This window comes from Heterodontus francisci, chromosome 41, assembly GCF_036365525.1.
Source record: "Heterodontus francisci isolate sHetFra1 chromosome 41, sHetFra1.hap1, whole genome shotgun sequence".
Taxonomy (NCBI): domain Eukaryota; kingdom Metazoa; phylum Chordata; class Chondrichthyes; order Heterodontiformes; family Heterodontidae; genus Heterodontus; species Heterodontus francisci.
In genome coordinates, this window is record NC_090411.1 from 23,545,663 (window position 1) to 23,567,440 (window position 21,778).

Here is a 21,778-nt window from a genome sequence, read left to right on the forward strand (position 1 = left end):
TTCATTTAAATTTGACCCTCACCCTTTAAAGATTGCAGTCTAGTGGGATATCTCCAAACCCCCTCCTGCCCCCCCCCCCAACCACTGCCCCTGCTTGCGAGAGCAAGACCCCAGCTGCAGATACGAGCTAGGTCACGTACTCATATTTGAATTGTCCAAACATTGAGCTCACAGATTTCTGGGCCACTTCACTGGGGCCAGAAAAAACTACTCTTCCTATCCAAATATTTGCTAGGCCTCTAAATCCGTAGTTATCACTCTGCTTTATACTGTGCAGGTCTTCCCATCAACCGTTAAAAAATATCCTGGAATATGATGACTTACTTAGAATTTGCAGCACAGAAACAGACCATTCGGCCCAACAGGTCTATGCTGGTGTTTATGCACCACACAAGCCTCCCCTCATCCTTCTTCATCTCATCCCTTCATCTTTCTCCCTCATGTATTTATCTAACTTCCCCTTAAATACATCTATACTATTCACTTCAAATACTCCTTGCGTTAGTGAGTTTCACATTCTCACTACTGTCTGGGTAAGGAAGTGGCTCCTGAATTCCTTACTGGATTTATTAGTGACTATCTTTTGTTTATGACTTCTAGTTTTGGTCTCCCCCTCCACCCCCACCCCACCCCCGACAAGTGGAATATCTTTACCCTGTCAACCCCTTTTCATAATCTTTACGACCTCTATCATGTCACCCTTTGCTTTTAGAGAGAAAAGAGCCCCACTCCTGTGAGTATAATTTCTTAGTTAGGTCCTAGTAAGAGATCATGGCAACATTACCATGGGTAGATTTTACGAATTTGAACTCTAGGCCAATGTTTGCTCTAAGCTGCGCGGGTGCACGTCCACAGAGCATTCAGGAATGTACCACACAGTGCAACAAACAGGCCACACAGCAAATAAAAATTAGAGGGAACATTGCGGCAGATGACACAAAGCAGCGCACAATCAAAGGTTTGAGTGTAAAATTAAAAAGCCCTATGCTTTTCCCTCACACCATTGATCAAATAGCCTGTTCTGGGCTCTAGAAAAAAGAAAAGTAGAAAAGAAAGACTTGCATTTATATAGCTCCTTTCACATCCACAGCCAATGAAATACTTTTGAACTGTAGGCACTGTTATAATGTAGAAACACGTCAGCCAATGAGATAATGACCAGATAATCTGATTTTTTGTGATGCTGATTGATGGATAATTATTGGCCAGGACACGGGGATAACTTCCCTGCTTTTCTTCAAAGTGATACCGTGGGATTTGTTGCATCCACCTGAGAGGACAGACAGGGCCTCGGTTTAACATCTCATCTGAAAGGTGACACCTCCACCAGTGTAGCACTCTCTCGGTGCTGTACTTGTGTGTTAACCTTGATTTTTGTGCTCAAATCCTAGAGTGGGACTTGAACCTACACTTTCTGGCTCAAAGGCAAGAGTTAACCCACTGAGCAAGGGTTAACACACAGGACATTGAATAGTCACCTAGGAAGGTACCAGAGAGTTACCACGGGTGAGGCCCATGGAGCCATTGCTCAGCTTGAACCACCAGTGACAGGTGAAGAGGGCAAGACAGTTGTAAAGACCTTTGCTGAAGTTGAATTGCTGCATTGTAACTCAGCCCTAGCTTTCATGCTAGCCCATACCTGCTGCTGCTGCCAAGGTCCTCAAATCTTTTCTTGATATTTCTGTAAAATGAATAAAAAGGCAGTGTTAATTAAAGTCAGTGGCATTTTGTTACAGAGGAAGCAATAAAGAATCATCCCTGGTGTCAGAGAGAAGAGCTGTGAGTGACTACTTGTTTCAGTCTTAAAAAGAGACACCTAAAAGGGCACAACAGCTTGCATTTATGTAGTGCCTTTAATATAGTAGATAACATCCCAAGGAACTTCACAGGAGCATTATCAGACACAAAAAGAATTGACATTGAGCCGTATGAGGTGATATTAGGACAGGCAATCAAAAGCTTGGTCAAAGATGTAGGTTTAAAGGAGTATCTTACAGGACGAGAGAGAGAGGTAGACAGGCGGAAAGGGTTAGGGTGGAAATTCCAGAGCTTAGGGCCTTGGCAGCTGAAAAGGATTCTGGATTTGGGCAACTAAAAGGAGCAGGAAGAGAAATGGAAATTTGAAAAATAAGGAAAGGGTCCAAAGAAAAGGTCCTGGTCCGTAAGAGGGAGACTTAGGAACAAGAGGAGGCCATTCAGCCCCTCGAGCCTGCTCTGCCATTCAGTTAAATCATGGTTGATCTGTGTCTTAACTCCTGTTACTTGCCTTGGTTCTGTAACCCTTAAAACTTAATATCCTTAAGACTTTTAATATCCTTGCCTTATAGGGAAGCAACTGAAAACACATTTTGAAACAATGCTGTGAAACTACTGACTGGTTATAATGGTTGATTCTGGCTGGATCTTGTACTCGGTCGATTCAGCAGTCTGCAAGTGTTTGTTGAGAGTTGACTTCACCAAATCCGTTGTCACATTTTTAATTTTCTCCCTTGTTACTCGAAAATCCATCCAAAAATATGGCACCAGGCTGCCTTTACTGTTGGAACAGAAGTCCATTAGTGAGAGGCTTGACTTGTGAGCAACATTCAACAGTAAAAATTTTATATCTAATCTTGTGGATTCCTTTCCCTGGAAGGAATCATCTCAAGGTATAAACTTAAAAGAAGAAAAAGACTTGTCATAGAGTCATTACGGCCCATCAAGTCTATGCTGGCTCTCTGTAGAGGGACACAGATTGAAGGTTTTGGGCAAGAGATGCCGGGGGAATACGAGGAAGAACTTTTTTACACAGTGGGTGGTAGTAACCTGGAACTCACTGCCCACAAGGGTGGTGGAAGGGGAGACAGTTAATGACTTCAAAAGGAAATTGGATGGCCACTTGAAGGAAAGAGACTTAAAGGGCTAAGGGGATCGAGCTGGGGGAGTGGGACTGACTTAATAGCTCCGTGGAGAGCCTGCATGGACTCGGCAGGCTGAATCGCCTGCTTCTGTGCTGTAAATGACTTTATGACTCTGAGAGGATGGTGACACAATATCGGTAGAAGTAGAGATAGTAGAGGTAATGGATGGAGTGGAAATTGATAGGAAGGATATACTGGAAAGGCTGACTGTGATTAGTGTAAGTCACCCGGTGTAATGTGACAGAATTAATTAATGACCTCATAAAAGGATCTTCTAGGCATGAGTGATTATAACATGATAGAATTTCACATTCAATTTGATGGTGAGAAATTTAGGTCTGAAGCTAGTGTCTTAAACTGAAATAAAGGCAATTTCAAGGGTATGAAGACAGAGTTGGCTAACGTTGACTGGGGAAATAGGTTAAAAGGTAAGACGGTAGAGAAGCAGTGGCAGACATTTAAGGAGATTTTTCATATCTCTCAGTAAAGATATATTCCATTGACGAAGAAAGATTTGTGAGAAGGTGGATCTGTGGCTAACTAAGGAAGTTAAGGATTGTTTCAAATTGAAAGAAAAGGAATACAATGCTGTGAAGATTAGTGGTAGTCCAGAGATTGGGAAAATTTTAGAGACCAGCAAAGGATAGGTAAAAAAAGAGGGAAAAATTAGAGTATGAGAGTAAACTAGCAAGAAATGTAAAAACGGACAGTAAAAGGTTCTACAACTATATGAAAAATGTCACACACATTGGAAGTGCAATGATACAACATTCACGAACAAACTCTGAAGAGTGTTGAAAAAAATGGACTTTGTCTTTAAAAAAAAAGAACCTTTATTTTAAAAAGTGAACAATGGTCCAAAATGGCCATCGAAGAAAAAGGGGATTAGCCTTCCGTGTCTTCAAACAGTCTAACAAAGACAAAGGACAAATCTTCAAAGCCAAAAGGTGTTAATGAAACTCATCTTACATCTATCCTAAGAACATTCCAGAATAGAACATCTTCTTCTAAAATAAAGGAGGTGTTAAGCAGACACATCCTGGGCCATTGTGTTATGGGGGGGGGGGGGGCAAGCAGAAAAGTGAAGTTAAGGCCACAATCAGGTCAGATTATTGAATGGCGGAGCAGGCTTGAGGGACCGATTGGCCCATTCCTGTTCCTGTTTCTTATGTTCTTACGTTCACTCCCTTCGTCCCTAATAGGCCCCAGCCCACCTCTTACTACCCACTTACTATTTACGTGCGGTAGAGGATTTTTGGGTTCCCTTTTATGTTAACTGCCATTCAATTTTCATATTCTCTTTCTTTGCCAGTCTTATTTTCGTCTTTGCTTCCCCTCTAAACTTATTGTATTTGGCCCAGTTTTCATTTGAAGAATTCACCTGACACGTATCATATACCCTCTTTTTTTTGTTTCATCATATTCTTGATCTCCCTCATCATCGAAGGAGCCCTGGCTTTGGTTCCCTTACCTTTCGCCCTTGTTGGAATGTACCTAGCCTGTATCTGAAACATCTCCTCCTTAGAGATCACCCATTGTTCTGTTACAGTTTTTCCTGTCAATCTTTGGTTCCATTTTACCCTGACTAGATCCCCTCTCATCCTATTGAAGTTAGCCCTCTTCCACTTTAGAAGTTCTGTTTTAGATTGTTCTTTGCTCTTCTGTGTTACTAATCTAAACCTTATGAAATAATGATCACTCTTATCCAAGTATGGTCGCATAGTCACTTGTATTTATACTATACTAACAACAACTTTCATTTATATAGCAAATTTAACATGGTAAAACATCCCAAGGTGTGTCACAGGAGAATTATGATCAAAGCAAGTGATCAAAGAACAAGCCAAATGAGGTGATATTAGGACAAGTGACCAAAAGCTTAGTCAGAGAGGTAGGTTTGAGGAGCATCTTAAAGGAGGAGAGAGAGCTAAAGCGGCAGAGAGGTTTATGGAGGGAATTCCAGAGCTTAGGTCCTAGATAGCTGAAGGCATGGCCACCTAAGATAGAGTGAAGCAAATAGAGGATGTGCGAGAGGCCCAAATTGGAGGAGTGTAGAGATCTCGGAGGGTTTTAGCGCTGGAGGAGGTTACGGAGATAGGGAGGGGCGAGGCCACGGAGGGATTTGAAAAACAAAAATGAGAATTTTAAAATTGAGGTGTTGCTGGATCGGGAGCCAGTCTAGGTCAATGTGCATAAATGGGACTTGGTGCAATTTAGGATATGGACAGCAAAGTTTTGGGTGAGTTCAGGTTTATGGAAGTGAGAGGCTGCCAGGAGCGCATTGGAATATTCAAGTGCAGAGATAACAAAGACATAGATTTAACAGCAGATGATCTGTGACAGAACTTATGAGATTTCTACGGGAGAAGTGTTGGCCAGGGTACGAGGAAAACTCCCTACTCATCTTCAAACAGATGCATTTACAACATTAAGCTGAACATCTGGATGGGATCTCGGTTTAATGTCTCTTCCTCAATGCTGCACTGCTGGATCAGCCTAGGTTTGTTCTCAAGCTCTGAAGTGGGGCTCGACCCCACAGCCAGTGAATGGAACCAAGCTGACACTTCACATTTACCATAAGGAGCTGAGGTGGAGAGTCATCTCTTGATTTAAAAAAAACCTAAGATATTTAAAGTTGTAAAATCGCAACTATTCCCAACATAGGAAAATGTCATTATTTCCCATGGAATCATGACTGACCATTTTACCGAGCTTAATGCAGATAGAAGGTAACTGACTGACTTTGAAGGAAGTTTCCTCCTTCTAAAGCTTGCGTCATGGGGTAAAGGTTTACAGACACCCTTCAGTGCCTGGTCTGAGCAGCAGTTCCTCAGCTTGGGCTGATAAGTGGCAAGTAACATTCCGCCACACAAGTGCTAGGCCATCCTTCAACAAGACAGAATTTAACCATTTCCCCTTGATGTTCAATAGCATTACCATCTCTGAATCCCCCACTATCAACATGCTGGGGGTTACTATTGACCAGAAACTGAACTGGACCAGCCACATAAATGCGTCAGAGGCTGGGAATTCTGCAGCGAGTAACTCGCCTCCTGTCTCCCCAAAGCCTGCCCACCATCTACAAGGCACAAGTGAGGAGTGTGATGAAATACTCTCCACTTGTCTGGGTGGGTGCAGCTCCTGCAACACTCAAGAAGCTCGACACCATCCAGGACAATCCATATGATTGGCACCCCGTTTACCACCTTCAACATTTACTCCCTTCACCACCAACGCACAATGGCAGCAGTGTGTACCCATATACAAGATGCACTGCAGCAACTCACCAAGGCTCCTTCGACAGCACCTTCCAAACCTGCGACCTCTACCACCTAGAAGGACAAGGGCAGCAGGTGCATGCGAACAGCACCACCTGCAAGTTCCCCTCCAAGCCACACACCATCCTGACTTGGAACTATATCGCTGTTCCTTCACGGTTGCTGGGTCAAAATCCTGGAACACCCTTCCCAACAGCACTGTTGGTGTACCTACACCCCAACGACTCCAGCGGTTCAAGAAGGCATCTCACCACCACCTTCTCAAGGGCAATTAGGGATGGGCAACAAATGCTGGCTTAGCCAGCGACACACACATCCCATGAACGAACAAAAAAAAAATAAGATAGTGATTGTTGACAAGCTATTGGACAGATGAAAGCATCAAACTGAACCTGGTCCAGTCATCATCCAATATCCACATGAACACTTTACAGCAGGAGTCACTGGATAACAGTTCGAAGTAGAAATCCTCCCTAATTCCCTAGCCTGAGTGTTGCTTCCTGTCCTACATGAGGATTTATGATCCTGCCCCACACCAAATGGTATGAACCGAGCTGTACTGTGGCTTCAATATTAAATGGTTGGACAATAGGAAATGTAAAAAGCAGAAACTTTCTTACCCAAAGGTGAAGACCTTCGATTTATTATAGAACGATTTGATGTCTGAAGAGGAGAAAGCTTCTTTGATCTGAAAGTGAAACATATGCACCAACTCAGCCGATCACTCTTTTTGTTGCAGGTCATCAGCAAAGGTGCACCAAGAGAAGACACCCCCATCTCAATGGATTGTTTGCTGGGTGTCCATTATCTTTCATAGATGAAGGATGCCAACCAACCATTCCAGTCAGGACTGATGGACCAGCCAACAGTCACCGGGTGCAGGAAATGGGACATACGGCTGTGCAATGTGTGCCTGATAGACAGATGGCCAAGGGTCGTAAACCGAGGCCGCTGAACTCCTAGTAAATAATGGGGCCAATAGTCCTACATCATGGACATATGAAAGAAAATGGCTAGTGGTCAATCAAGTGGAAATGGGAAAGAAATTCAGAAAAAAAAGGTTAAAAAGTTTCAACAGTATAGCTTAGAATTGCTGCTGTATTATCACACTGCAGCAGGGCCCTAGTAGGCCCAGGTGCCGTTTTATATAGGCGGGAGGAGTGTTGTACAGGAGTAAACCCCCAGGAAATTCTGTGAATACCGAAACCATGTCTCATTTTAATGTTACTAACTGGCAGACGTTGCATAACAGCGGCCATATTGCCCATTAAAGTTTAAAACAGATGAACTGCCTCTATCAGTTAAAAAAATAAATCAAATGAGCGTATTTTTATCAGCTCACCATCTCACCAATCTCCTTAGTTTCCGTGTCAAACTCTTCAGAAGCTTTGTCTGCGTAATTGTAGTTAAAATCTTTGTTCAGTATGCGCAGGCTGCCCACAAAGTGTACGCTGAACTTAGGCTTGTCGATTTTTGGCTTTTCAACTGAGATGAAGATAAAGTAAAAAAAAAGCTCTCATTAGGCTGTCGTTGGACTGGGCTAGATATCCTAGTTTGATGAAGGCTGCCCACCATGTTGATGAACATTGCTCCAGGCCGACGTCATATGCAAGAGCAATATTCCTGCTGTATATGTGCTCAACGAACGAACAAAAAAAAAAGATAGTGATTGTTGACAAACTATTGGACAGATAAAGCATCAAACTGAACCTGGTCCAGTCATTGGTTTACCTTAAAATAAAAACATGGAATTATTTCAGGGGAGATTTGATCGAGGAGTTCAATATTATGAGGGGTTTTGACAGAGTAGACAGGGGAAAATGTTTCCAGGAGTGGGTAAGTCAATAACTGGAGGACTCAGATTTAAGATAATTCGTAAAAAATCTGGGGGGACAGAAATGATACACATTCTTCTTACGTTGCGAGTTGTTATGATCTGGAATGCACTGCCTCAAATGGTAGTGGAAACAAACTTCATAGTAATTTTCAAAGGAAGATTGGATAAATACTTGAAAAGGAGAAATTTGCAGGGCAAAGGGCAAAGAGCAGGGGAATTTGATTAATTGGATAGCTCTTTTAAAGAGCTGGCACAGACACAATGGGCCGAATGGCCTCCTGCTCTGCTATATCATTCTATAATTTACCTCACGCAGGTGTCACCATGCCTCAGTGGGTAGCGCTGTCACATTGGAGCCAGAAAGTTGACCCAACTTCAGAGGCTTGAGGACATAGACCAGGCGGACACACTGGTGCAGTACTGAGAGAGTGCTGCCCTACTGAAGGCACCGTCTTACGAATGAGACATTAAGCTGAGGCCCCATCTCCCCTCACAGCTGGATGTAGAAGATCCCACACCATTATTTCAAAGAAGAGCAAATGAGTTCTCCTCACTGTCCTGGGACCAATATTTATCCCTCAACCAAGATCACTAAGACAGATTATCTGGTCATTTGTCACAGTGCTGTTTGTGGGATCGTGCTGTGCACAAATTGTGTTTCCGACATTACAACAGTGATTACACTTCATTGACTATAAAGCGCTTTGGGACATCCTGAGGTTGAGAAAGATGCTGTATCAATGTATGTTGCGTTGTCTTCGTGTTGGTGGTAGATACTTTTTTCAGTTTTGATTCCGAGAGAAATAAATGAAAAAAAAAATGACTGGCCTATTCCAGTAAAAGCACACAACAGTCGAGGCGTTGTTCATTGTCTAGTGACTCTATGGAAGAGGGTGCTAATGCTGCTGTAAGGATGGACTTGACTTTGGGTTGTGATACTTTATAAGCTTGACTCCACCCAGGGGCTGAGATGATGCTGATAATTACTAGGAGAGATTAAACAAACCAGGCTTGTATTCCCTGGAATTTTGAATCTTAAGGGGTGATTTGATCCAAGTTTTCAAGATGTTAAAGTGAACAGATAGGGTAGATAGAGAGAAACTATTTCTGCTGGTTGGGGAGCCTAGGACTAGGGGGCATAGTCTAAAAACTAGAGCCAGACTTTTCGGGAGTGAAATTAGGAAACACTTCCACACAAAAAGGGTGGCAGATATTTGGAATTCTCTTCTGCAAATGGCAATTGAAGCTATATCAATTGTCACTTTTGAATTTGAGATTGATATCTGCTTGTTAAACACAGGTAGTAAAGGATATTGGGCAAAGGTGGGTATATGGAGTTAGGCCGCAGACCAGTCATGATTTCATTGAATTGTGGAAGAGGGTTGAGGGGCTTAATAGCCTCCTCCTGTTCCTGTGCTCCTGTGATGGACTGCTTACTCTGCAAATGTATTTTTCCTTCTTGTACTCAGCGTTATGTGGGCAAGTTGAGTGTGGAATATCGGGTAGAGGAACGGTGTTTAAACTCCCTGCCCTCTGATACCACTTCTGGGATTTTCCACATCCAATGGCAGGTTTATTATAATTAGATGCAAATGACTAGAACACGGCAACCCCTGGTTTTTATCTCATTTGCGCCTTGGTGATATTGGGCCCGTAGGCTACCAGCTGGTGCCCGGGGTTGCTATGGGCCATTTTTCCTCAAGCAATTGATCACAGGGCTTCTCTACACTTCAGCCTGCTTGCCTACCCATGCCAAGCAGTGGCATGTGTCACAGCGACTGCTCCTCCCGCTCACCGGAGGCTGACAGACCCACAGTGAGAACGGCCCCAGCTTCTTCCCAAATTATAATTGCCCTGACCTCTGTGAAATCAGCCAGGGTTGGGAGGGAGAGGAAGGGGCACGGGCACCAGACAGGTAGCAGTCCCATCTCACCTGAACCCTCTCACCTTTGTAGCAAAGAGGGCCTTAACACATGAAGAGTGTCAACTTGGAGAGATAATGAAAGGTAAATGACAGCCAAGACACCATAAACATCGCCTCGGCTTGCCAACTCAGCTAGACGTATATCCTGGAGGTATATCACATGACCTCCTGCCTCCCATCACCCTGCCTGGTCAAGCAGCCTTTTTTAAAAATAAAAACAAGAAATGCTGGAAATACTCAGCAGGTCTGGCAGCAACTGTGGTGAGCGAAGCAGAGTTAATGTTTCAGGTCAGTGACCCTTCTTCAGAACTGGCAAATATTAGAAATGTGAAAGGTTTTAAGCAAGCAAAGCGGGGGTGGGGCAAGAGATAACAAAGGAGAAGGTGTAGTTTTAGTTTTAGTTTTAGAGATACAGCACTGATACAGGCCATTCGGCCCACTGAGTCTGTGCCGGCCATCAACCACCCATTTATACTAATCCTACACTAATCTCATATTCCTACCACATCCCCACCTGTCCCTATATTTCCCTACCACCTACCTATACTAGGGGCAATTTATAATGGCCAATTTACCTATCAACCTGCAAGTCTTTGGCATGTGGGAGGAAACCGGAGCACCCAGAGGAAACCCACGCAGACACAGGGAGAACTTGCAAACTCCACACAGGCAGTACCCAGAATTGAACCCGGGTCGCTGGAGCTGTGAGGCTGCGGTGCTAACCACTGTAGATAGGACAAGGTCACAGAATAGCTGACCAGAAGGTCATGGAGCAAAGGCAAACAATATGTTAATGGTGTGTTTAAAGACAAAGCATTAGTACAGATAGGGTGTTAATGGACTGAAAATTGAACAGCCGCAAGTACAAACATAAAAAAACAGTGGGTAAGCAAACTGAACAAACTAAGATGAAATAAAACAAAACAAAAAAAAAAGAAAAAATAACTAAAAATAAAAGTAAAATGGGGGGCCCGTCATGCTCTGAAATTATTGAACTCAATGTTCAGTCCGGCAGGCTGTAGTGTGCCTAATCGGTAGATGAGATACTGTTCCTCGAGCTTGTGTTGATGTTCACTGGAACACTGCAGCAATCCCAGGACAGAGATGTGAGCATGAGAGCAGGGGGAAGTGTTGAAATGGCAAGCAACTGGAACCTCAGGGTCCTGCTTGCGGACTGAAAGGAGGTATTCCGCAAAGCGGTCACCCAGTGTGCGTTTGGTCTCCCCAGTGTAGAGGAGACCACATTGTGAGCAGCGAATACAGTATACTACATTGAAAGAAGTACAAATAAATTGCTGCTTCACCTGAAAGGGGCGTTTGGGGCCTTGGATAGTGAGGAGAGAGGAGGTAAATGGGCAGGTATTACACCTCCTGCGATTGCAGGGGAAGGTGCCGTGGGAAGGGGACGAGGTGGTGGGGGTAATGGAGGAGGGACGAGGGTGTCGCGGAGGGAATGATCCCTTCGGAATGCTGACAGGGGAAGGGAGGGGAAGATGCGTTTGGTAGTGGCATCACGCTGGAGGTGGCGGAAATGGCAGAGGATGATCCTTTGGATATGGAGGCTGATGGGGTGGAAAGTGAGGACAAGGGGAATCCTGTCGCGGTTCGGGGAGGGAGTGGAAGGGGTGAGGGTAGTGGTGCAGGAAATGGGCCGGACACAGTTGAGGGCCCTGTCAACAACAGGTGGGGGGGGGGGAAAGGAAGACATATCAGAAGCGTTGTCATGGAAGGTAGCACCATCAGAGCAGATGCATCAGAGACAGAGAAACTGGGAGAATGGAATGGAGTCCTTACGAGGCAGGGTGTGAAGAAGTGTAGTCGAGGTAGCTGTGGGAGTCGGTGGGCTTATAATGGATATTAGTAGACAACCTATCCCCAGAGATGGAGACAGAGAATTCGAGGAAGGGAAGGGAAGTGTTGGAGATGGACCATGTAAAGGTGAGAGAAGGGTGGAAATTGGAAGCAAAGTTGATAAAGTTTTCCAGTTCCGGGCGGGAGCAGGAAACGGCACCGATACAGTCATCAATGTACCGGACAAAGAATTGTGGGAGGGGGCCTGAGTAGGACTGGATCAAAGAATGTTCGATGTATCCCACAAAAAGACAGGCATAACTAGGACCCATGTGGGTACTCATAGCAGCACCTTTTACTTGAAGGAAGTGAGTGGAGTTGAAGGAGAAGTTGTTCAAAGTGAGAACAAGTTCAGCCAGGCGGTGGAGGGTGGTGGTGGATGGGGACTGGTTGGGCCTCTGTTCAAGGAAGAAGCGGAGAGCCCTCAAACCGTCCTGGTGGAGCATGGAGGTGTAGAGAGATTGGACGTCCATAGTGAAGAGAAGGCCGTTGGGGCCAGGAAACTGGAAATTGTCAAAATGATGTAGGGCGTCAGAAGAGTCACGGATGTGGTGGGTAGAAAGTGGACCAGTGGAGAAAAGATAGAGTCAAGATAGGAAGAAATAAGTTCAGTGGGGCAGGAAGAGGCTGACACAATGGGTCTGCCGGGACAGTCCTGTTTGTGGATTTTGGGAAGGAGGTAGAAGCGGGCTGTCCGGGGTCGCGGGACTATGAGGTTGGAAGCTGTGGAGGGAAGATCTCCAGAGGAGATGAGGTCAGTGACAGTCCTGTGGACAGTAGCTTGATGTTCGGTGGTGGGGTCATGGTCCAGGGGGAGGTAGGAAGAAGTGTGAGAGTTGGCGCTGAGTCTCTGCAAGGTAGAGGTTGGTACGCCATACGACAACAGCACCACCCTTGTCTGCAGGTTTGATGACCATGTCGGGGTTAGACCTGAGAGAACGGAGTGCTTCAAGTTCAGAGGGGGGCAGGTTAGAGTGAGTGAGGGGGGCAGAACAATTGAGACGACCAATGTCTCGCCGACAGTCTTCAATGAAAAGATCAAGAGCGGATAAGAGGCCAGGGGGAGGGGTCCAGGTAGAGGGAGAATGCTGCAGGCGGATGAATGGGTCTACTGATCGGGGTGAGGACTCCTGGTCAAAGAAGTGAGCCCGGAGCCTTTTTTTTAATCTTTCTCCAATATTTTCCAATTAATTAACGAAAATGAAAAATATGCACAAACAATTTTTAATGGCCTTATGTTTTTTTTGCTCCTGATTGTGGCTTGCAGCAAAGTTCTGGATATTAATCTTTCCTTCCTGGAGACTCCAGGGCAATCCTGGTGAGTTGGCAATCCAACTTTTGTCCCTAATATAAATCATCACTTTCAGGGAAGGAGGGGAAGCAAGGGTTAAGAAAATTGGGGGATAATTACATGGGAGTAGGGAAGCTCATGAAGTCTTCTCAGAATGTCCTAACAGTCCAGGGAACAGCCCTACAGGGTCTCGTGGCTTATCCACCTGAACTCTACTTAACCTTTTACTACAATTATCTCTTTCAACCCTCCCCATCTCCTTTAGTACCTCTACACTCTCACTTCCACCATCATTTGTAAAAGAAATTATATTTACCATCTCTGCCTAATTTTCATACTTAGTATTACAGACTACTTACAGCACAGAAACAGGCCATTCGGCCCAACAGGTGTGCTTGGCACGAGCCTCCTCCTACACCTCTTCATCTAACTCCACCAATATAGCCTTCTATTCCTATCTCCCTCATCTGGCTTCCCCTTAAATACATCTCTGCTATTCGTCTGAACTCAACTCAAGACTGAGATTTTTGCACTGTAAGTGGAGTCAAGGGTTATGGGGAATATGCAGGAAAGTGGAGTTGAGGCCAAGATCAGATCAACTCTGCTCTTATTGAATGGCGGAGCAGACTTGAGAGGCCATATGGCCTACGCCTGCTCCTATTTCTTATGTTATTCTTAACTACGCTCTGTTGCAACGAGTTCCACCTTCTCATCAATCTCTGGGTAAAGAAGCTTTACCTGAATTACCAATTGGATTTTTTTTAGTGATTATGCTATGTTCATGTCCCCTAGTTCTGGTCTCGCCTGCAAGTGGAAACATCTTCTCTACGTCTATCCTATCAAACTTTTTCATAATCTTGAAGACCTCTATCAGGTCACCTCTAAGTCTTCTCTTTTCCAAGGCTGGTCAATTTTTCCTGCGAGGTATAACCTGTCCATTCTGGTCTCATTGAGTAAGTATTTTTTGCACCTTCCCCAATGTGTCTGTATCCTTTTTATATTATGGAGACCAGAAGGTGTCCACAATACTCTATAAGTGCAGTTTAACCCTGAATACACTTCTGTGCTTTTCAATTCTATCCCTCTAGAAATGAACGGCAGTGTTGTGTTTGCTTGCTTGCTTGCAAATGATCCTACCAATGCCTTAACTATTCCTTTTACATTTTTATCATGCATATTGAGGCAGGATTACAAATACTGACACAAGTTTCAGTTGAACTCAGGGCAATAATAAGCCTGCCCAGGAGTAGATTTGCATCTCATTTCTTTAGACTATATTTAAAACTACATCCCAGGAGTGAGAAGCAATGGCCAAGATTTTATTGCAGTTGCTTCATAAATGACATAGGAAGGATTTTGCACATTTGCTATTTCCAAGATCGTAGGAATGGGTTTGCAGCTTCCCTGGAAATAGTTTCCTGAGATGTGATAACCAATAGCGACATACCCCTTTCCAGAGGTGAGAGGTCAAGATATTGGCAAACAAGCCACAAGTGACTCCATTCCAATTCCCCGCAAAGTTTCTTTTTCCCCCATTTGCGTTTGCATTTACATGTTACAATCAGATGGATTTCATGAATGAAATGTAGGTTTGAGCCTTGGTTGGAGCTAGATTTTTGGGCTCATCTGTGAAACAGGTTCTCCAAAAACAGAATTACTGTTTTGGTTGAATCTGTTGTTGCTGATGATGGAACCACTGATGTGGTGATTCAGTTCTCGACAGTCATGTCAGGGTGGAATCGGAAGACAGTAGCGATTTGAAAATGGAATTACCATTGGTGACTGCCAGCCATTTTGCTAGGGTCCTTTGAAATAGGTGGCCTGAGCAACTGCCTGAAGAAACTGCCCAGTTGACTGAAATATTTAAATCAGGGTCCTATGACGTCAGTGGGTCCCCAATCGCATTTATTTGGGCTGAGTTGAATGTATTGTGTACTGTGCACGCTCCCACTACGATAAGGTTACCAATCCTCCAGGACTGGCCTGGAGTCACCAGGGATTAAAGATTAATTTCCAGACTGCTGCGAGTAAATATAAGGAGAAAGATCCTTGGGGCATTACATAGAGTCATCTGTTTTTCTCATTTTTTTTTGAACCATTTCATTTATTACTTAAAAACGTTGAGTCATAGACTGATTATGGCACTGAGGGAGGCCATTTGGCCCATCGTGTCTGTGCCAGCTCTCTGCAAGAGCAACTCAACCTAGTCCCAGGACCTTGCCTTTTTCCCATAACCCTGCAAATATTTCTCTTCAGATAATTGTCCAATTCTCTTTCGAAAGCCACAATTGAATCTGCCTCCACCACACTCTCAGGCAGTACATTCCAGATCCTAAGCACTCGCTGCGTAAAAAGGTTTTTCCTCACGTCGCCTTTAGTCCTTTTGCCAATCACCTTAAATCAGCGACTTCTGGTCCTCGACCCTCTGCCAATGGGAACAGTTACTCCCGGCCTACTCTGTTTCGACCCCTCATGACTTTTATCGGAAATGGGGAAAAGAAAGGCTGTTTGACCAACACTGAAGATTAATCTAATTGGGTACGGAGTTGATTCACTTTTCAGTTGGTGGGGGGAATGTACTGCATCACCAGTACGGGTGACCAATGGTGACAGTGTGTGGGCGGGGCCATCAATAGATCATGCAATAAAACCTCCAGGAATACGTTCAGCCAGAGTGGGCAACTCCAGCTGGCGGTTGGACCGTAGATGACCCGATAGGCCAGTTCCTCTTCTGGGGCTTTTAGCAGTCCTTCGGCCTTCACAACTCCAGCCTGGGCCTCTCCCCATCTGGCTTCTCCCCCACCCTCCCTCCACAGCTTGGGCCTGTCCCAGGAACCTACCTTTTCTCTGGCTGCCAGATATTTGCAGAGGCCTGGAATGGGCAGGCTGACCTGAGGCTCTCAGTCTGCAGCCAGAACCTGCTAGATGTGAATGAGGCCCAGCCCTCGGAATAGACCTGACCCTCCCAGCCATACTACTGGACAGGTATGTGGTGGGGGGGGGGGGCTGACAGGTGCCTTCTGCTGGACATCCATCCCAGTTTCCGCTCACTTGCGTGGGGGTGGAAGCGAAATCCAGCCCAATGTATCCACTAGCGACTCACCCTGTGATGAAACGTGGACTTGCCGGTCCTCTCCACAGATGCAAACCTGACCTACTGAGTGCTCCCAGTATTTCCAGTTCATATTATTGTTAATCCCGTATGGCCACCATTTGAGATATGCGCAGGTTGCAGGAACTGTGGATTGAGGGTTGCCAACTCTTGTTGGACGAATTACTGGAGATTCCATCACATGACCTCTTACCTCCAATTGCCCCTTATCCAGTCCAACAGCTCCCTCACCAATACTTTGATAAACAAGAGTGCTCAAAGTACAGGGGGGGGAAAAAACCCCACACACGATCTTATTTTAAACACCCCGATGATTTCTCTCCTGAGTGTTGCTCACAGCAGTGACCTGGAGATTAACCTTTCATCCATGGGGATGCCAGGGCAATCCTGGACCATTGGCAATCCCATGTGGCTGTTCTGTCTGCTCACCAATGGTCTCACCCTATCTTATAGACAACATGTGGCTGGAGGTAATCACAATAAGCCGCTCTGTTATTTTTGTGCAGAGAAATCTCTTGTGCGTGTTGGTTACCACAGTAACGCAACTCCAAATGGGCCTTTTGCTTTATGTTAGCAGAGTGTAATTCACCGTCGGTGGCTTGCACCTGCTCTGCACATTCCATAGGGATACCTTTTGGTTGTTTATTCCGCAGTTGACAATGGCATGACAAACAAAAGCTGTGAAAAACAAATGGCACATCGCAAACATCTCTGGCATTTGTCACACGTTGATCACGACCAAAATAAAACCTACGCAGTATGCTGCCTCAGCTTATCTGCTGTGAAGCCCTAATCCATGCCTCTAGACTTGGCTATTCCAACGCACTCCTGGCTGGCCTCCCATGTTCTACCCTCTGCAAACTTGAGGTCATCCAAAACTTTGCTGCCCACATCCTAAGTCACACCAAGTCCCACTCACCCATCTCCCCTGTGCTCACTGATTTACATTGGCTCGCAATCAAGCAAATGCCTCGATTTTAAAAATTCTCATCATTATTTTCAAATCCCTCCATGGCCTCACCACTCCATATCTCCCCCAGCTCGACAAGGCCCTGAGTTCTCTGCACTTCTTCAATTCTGGCCTCTTGAGCATTCCTGGTTTTAATGGCTCCACCATTAGCGGCCGTGCCTTCAGCTGCCTCGGCCCTAAGCTCTGGAATTCCCTCCCTGTATCTCTCCGCCTCTCTACCTTGCTTTGCTCCTTTAAGATGCTCCTTTAGATCTACTCTTTTGACCAGCTATTGGTTATCTGGCCTTATATCTCCATTTGTGGCTCGGTTTCAAATTTGTTTCCACGACTCTCCTTATGACATGTAAAGGTGCTATATAAATGCAAGTTGTTGTTGTCTCGTGGTGGAAGGAAACATCTGGTCCTCGCACCATCAGGTTGAGAAGAAAGAACTGTATTTATGTAGCCTCAGGACATCTCAAAGCACTTTACAGACAATAGCGTACTTTTGAAGTGTAGTCACTGTTGTAATGAAGGAAACTTGGCAACAAATTTGTGCACAGCAAGCTCCCACAAACAACAATGTGATAATGACCAGATAATCTATTGTAGTGATGTTGGCTGAAAGATAAATATTGGCTAGTACACCCTGCTGTTCTTTGAAACAGCTCCATGGGATCAAACTTGCCTGTGATGCCTTTGTGGTCTAGGAACGTAGACACAAGAGGGGGGTCATTCAGCCCCTTGAGCTTGTTCTGCCATTAAATAAGATCATGGTTGATCTGTAACCTAACTCCATCCATCCACCATGGCTCCATGTCCTTCAATACCCTTGGTTAGCAAATATCTATCGATCTCAGATTTCAAATTATTAATTGAGCTAACATCTTTTGCTGTTTGCGGGAGAGAGTTCCACACTTCTAATATCCTTTGCATGAAGAAGTGTTTCCTAACTTCTCTCCTGAATGGCTTGGCTCTGATTGGAAGGTGTTGACACCCCTTAGGCGTATATGTTCCGGTGTGTGTGCACGCCCCTTAATTTTGTTTTATTCTTTCATGGGATGTGGGCATCACTGGCAAGGCCAGCATTTGTTGCCCATCCCTAATTGCCCTTGAACTGAGTGGCTTGCTAAGCCATTTCAGAGGGCAGTTAAGTGTCAACCACATTGTTGTGGGTCTGGAGTCACATGCAGGCCAGACCAGGTAAGGATGGCAGATTTCCTTTTCTTCCCTCAAGGACATTAGTGAACCAGATGGGTTTTTACAATAATCAATGATCATTTCATGGCACCCTTACTGAAACTAGCTTTCAATTCCAGATTTTTTTTGTTTTATTAATTTAATTGAATTTTGAACCTGTGTCCCCAGGGCATTAGGCTAGGTTTCTGGATTACTCATCCAGTGACATTACCACTATGCTACCAACTCCCTGCTGAGTGTGTATATGTCCCAGTGTGTGTATGCCTGCCAGTGTGTATATGTCCCAGTGTGTATATATGTTCCAGTGTGTGCACACCCCCTCAGTATATGTATGCCCCCAGTATGTAAATGCCCCAGTGTGTACGTATGTCCCAGTGTGTGTACACCCCCTCAGTAAGCACGCCCCCAGTATGTCTCAGTGTATAAGTGCCACTTTATATATGTCCCAGTGTGTGTACACCCCCTCAGTATGTGTATGCCCCCAGTGTGTACGTATGTTCCATAATGTGTGTACACTCCCTCAGTATGCGTATTCCCCCAGTATGTCTCAGTGCCAGTGTGTATATGTCCCAGTGTATGTACACCCCCTTGTGTGTATATGTCCCAGTCTGTGTACATCCCCTCAGTATGTGTACATCCCCTAGTGTGTATATGTCCCAGTGTGTATATGTCCCAGTTTGTATACCTCCCAATGTGTATATCTCCCGGTGTGTGTACATCCCCTAATGTGTATATGTCCCAGTGTGTGTCACCACAACTGGGGGAGAGACAGAGAAGCCTTTGAGGGAGGGAACAGGAGTAAAATAAATTGCTAATATTTCAGAGTACGTTACTAATTATTTGTCCACAGGAGGGGAGTCTACTGGATGTCAATTTTGAAGATATTCAATGGCAATTAGCTCTTTCCTGTTGACAGGCAGGTGGCTGAATTTTGCTGTCAGCCGCAGGTAGATCACTTACGCAGGAAGTACCAGAGGACAATCCCGATTATGGTCAGGATTACAGCTCCCACCACAAGCGAAACAATCACCACTGTTCTCTTGTTGTTCCTTGGATCTTTTATGGGTATCGCCACCTGGAGGAAAAAGAGAACCATCATCATCACTGCTATGTTTTCATTTCTTCTGTTCCTTCGAGCTTGCCGCATAGTCAACATTGGAGTTGCCGAGTCTCCAGGAACTTTCCAGGAATTGAAGATTAACCTCCAGGACAATGCTTCGAGCAACACCCCGGAGAAAAATCTGGATAGGGGCATCAAACGACATTCTGTTTTTACATTTATTTTCACCATTCTTCTTGCTTAGTTGTAACATTTTGGAGGTAGGGGAAAAGAGACTGATTGATGGTCAAGAAACATCCAGTTGAGTGACAATGAGACTGTTCGCTTTCCTTTCGAACACCTTGGGAAGGCGGGGCACCTTAAGGATGGACATGTCAGGTGACCAATGGTGAGAGTGGGGTGATGGGAAGTGAGGCGTCATGTCATGGAGACCCCAGGAATAACCAGAGTTGGCAAAGAATGATTGGAAAAGCTGGGGCTGTTCTCCTTGGAGAAGATAAGATTAGAAGAGATTTGATAGAGGTGTTCGAAATCATGAGGGGTCTTACAGAGTAGAGAGGGAGAAACAGTTAACATTGGTGGAAGGTTCGAGAACCAGAGTACACTGATTTAAGCTGAAAGGCAAAAAAAAGCAACAGTGGCATGAGGAAAAACTTTTTTACGCTGCGAGTGGTTAGGATCTGGCATGCACTGCCTGAGATGGTGATGGAGGCAGGTTCAATTCAGGCCTTCAAAAGAGGACTGGACAATTATCTCAAGAGAAAACATTTGCAGGGCTGCGGGGAAAAGGTGCGGGAGTGGGACTAGGTGAGTTGCTCTTTCTGAGAGCCAGCACGAACATGACAGGCCGAACGGCCTCCTCCTGTGCTGTAACCATTCTACGATTCCACGATTATCACTTTGCTGTTTCTGGGAGCTTGCTGTGTGCAAATTGGCTGCCTCGTTTCCTACATTACAACAGCGACTACATTTCAAAAGTACTTCATTGGCTGTAAAGCGTTTTGGGACGATCTAAGGTGGTGAAAGACGCTATATAAATATAGTATTTCTTTACAGATTCATGGGATGTTAAAGCGCAGTATCAGGCCATTCAGCCAATCCAGTCTGTGCTGGTGTTTGTTTTCACATGACCCTTGTAGTCTTAGCACACACTCCTGCTCTGAAAGGACTGACCTTAAAAATGAGCCTGCCATTTGTCTCCTATCTGTACAATGTTTGAGTAATGATTTACTAGGGGAGTGAAAATCCTCATGTTGACAGATAAGGCAGATTGCTGTTCTTTCGATGCACAGGTATGTTTGGGGTGGTCAGTGGGGCGATATGACCACGGGGTTTGCTTGCCTATGTATTTGGCTGGCAGGCGACTTTTCTCCTTTTCAGCCCCTCCAGTACACCCAGCCCCACCTCAGCCCCACTCCTGCTCTACCTTCCACCCTACATCCCCTCAGCCCACTCCTGCCCTACCTTCCACTCCACTCCTGCTCTACCCTCCACCCCAGTCTCCCTCGGCCCCACTCCTTCTCTAATGATCTGCCTCACTCCCCCTCGGCCCCACTCCCATTCTACCCTCTGCCTCACTCCCCCTTAGCCCCACACCCACTCTAACCCTCTACCCCACTCCCCCTTGGCCCCGCTCTAACCCTCCGCCGGTTCTGGAATGCTGAATACCCTTGCCTAACAATGATCTATCTAAGTTTTGAAATTTTCAGCTGACCCCCAGCCTCAATAGCTTTTTTTGCGGGGCAGGCGGAGATCTCTAGGTTTCCAGTACCCTTTGTGTGAAAAAGTGCTTCTGATATCATCCCTGAACGGCTTGTCCTAATTTTAAGGTTATGCCCCCTGGAACTGGACCAGAGGAAATAATTTCGCTCTATCTGCCCTATCAAATCCTTTAATTGTCCTAAGCATTTCAATTAGATCACCCCCTAACCTTCTATGCCCAAGGGAACGCAAACCTAGTCTCTGCAATCTGTCCTCATAATTTAACCCTTTCAGTTTTGGTACCATTCTGGTGATTCTGCACTGCACCCTGCTCCGAGGACAATATAACCTTGCTGAGGTGCAGTGCCCAGAATTGATGCAGTTATTCCAGATACTGTCTGACCAGAGATTTATACAACTGTAGCATAACATCCATCGCTTTGTATTCTAGCTTTCTTGAATTAGAGACCAATATTCCATTAACCTCTTCAAGTTCAGATGAGAAATTCTGATCTAAGTGGTGGTGTGGGGGGGGGGGGGGGGGGGGGGTGGGTGGCGGTGCACGGGAGGTGTGGGCAGGAAGAATCTTAGTCACTTTTCCCACATTAACTATATGTTAATAACTCACCTTTAATGACTATTATATACAAGTTGCCAGGACAGGCATTGAATTTT

General features: G+C 45.2%; 1 protein-coding gene across 2 annotated transcripts in view; it reads right to left on the reverse strand.

Annotated features, from left to right (window-relative positions):
• LOC137353356 (transmembrane protease serine 6) overlaps positions 1-21,778 on the reverse strand; it is a 68,906-nt gene that overhangs the window by 44,986 nt on the left and 2,142 nt on the right. The window contains exons 2-6 of one of the 2 annotated variants that reach the window (XM_068019526.1): positions 19,303-19,417; positions 7,521-7,663; positions 6,799-6,866; positions 2,376-2,536; positions 1,640-1,681 (exon numbers count right to left, since the gene is read on the reverse strand). In XM_068019526.1, coding sequence (XP_067875627.1) covers positions 1,640-1,681; positions 2,376-2,536; positions 6,799-6,866; positions 7,521-7,663; positions 19,303-19,417 — 529 coding nt within the window. The remainder of the gene's footprint in view (positions 1-1,639; positions 1,682-2,375; positions 2,537-6,798; positions 6,867-7,520; positions 7,664-19,302; positions 19,418-21,778) is intronic. The other variant, XM_068019527.1, reaches the window with a different exon arrangement.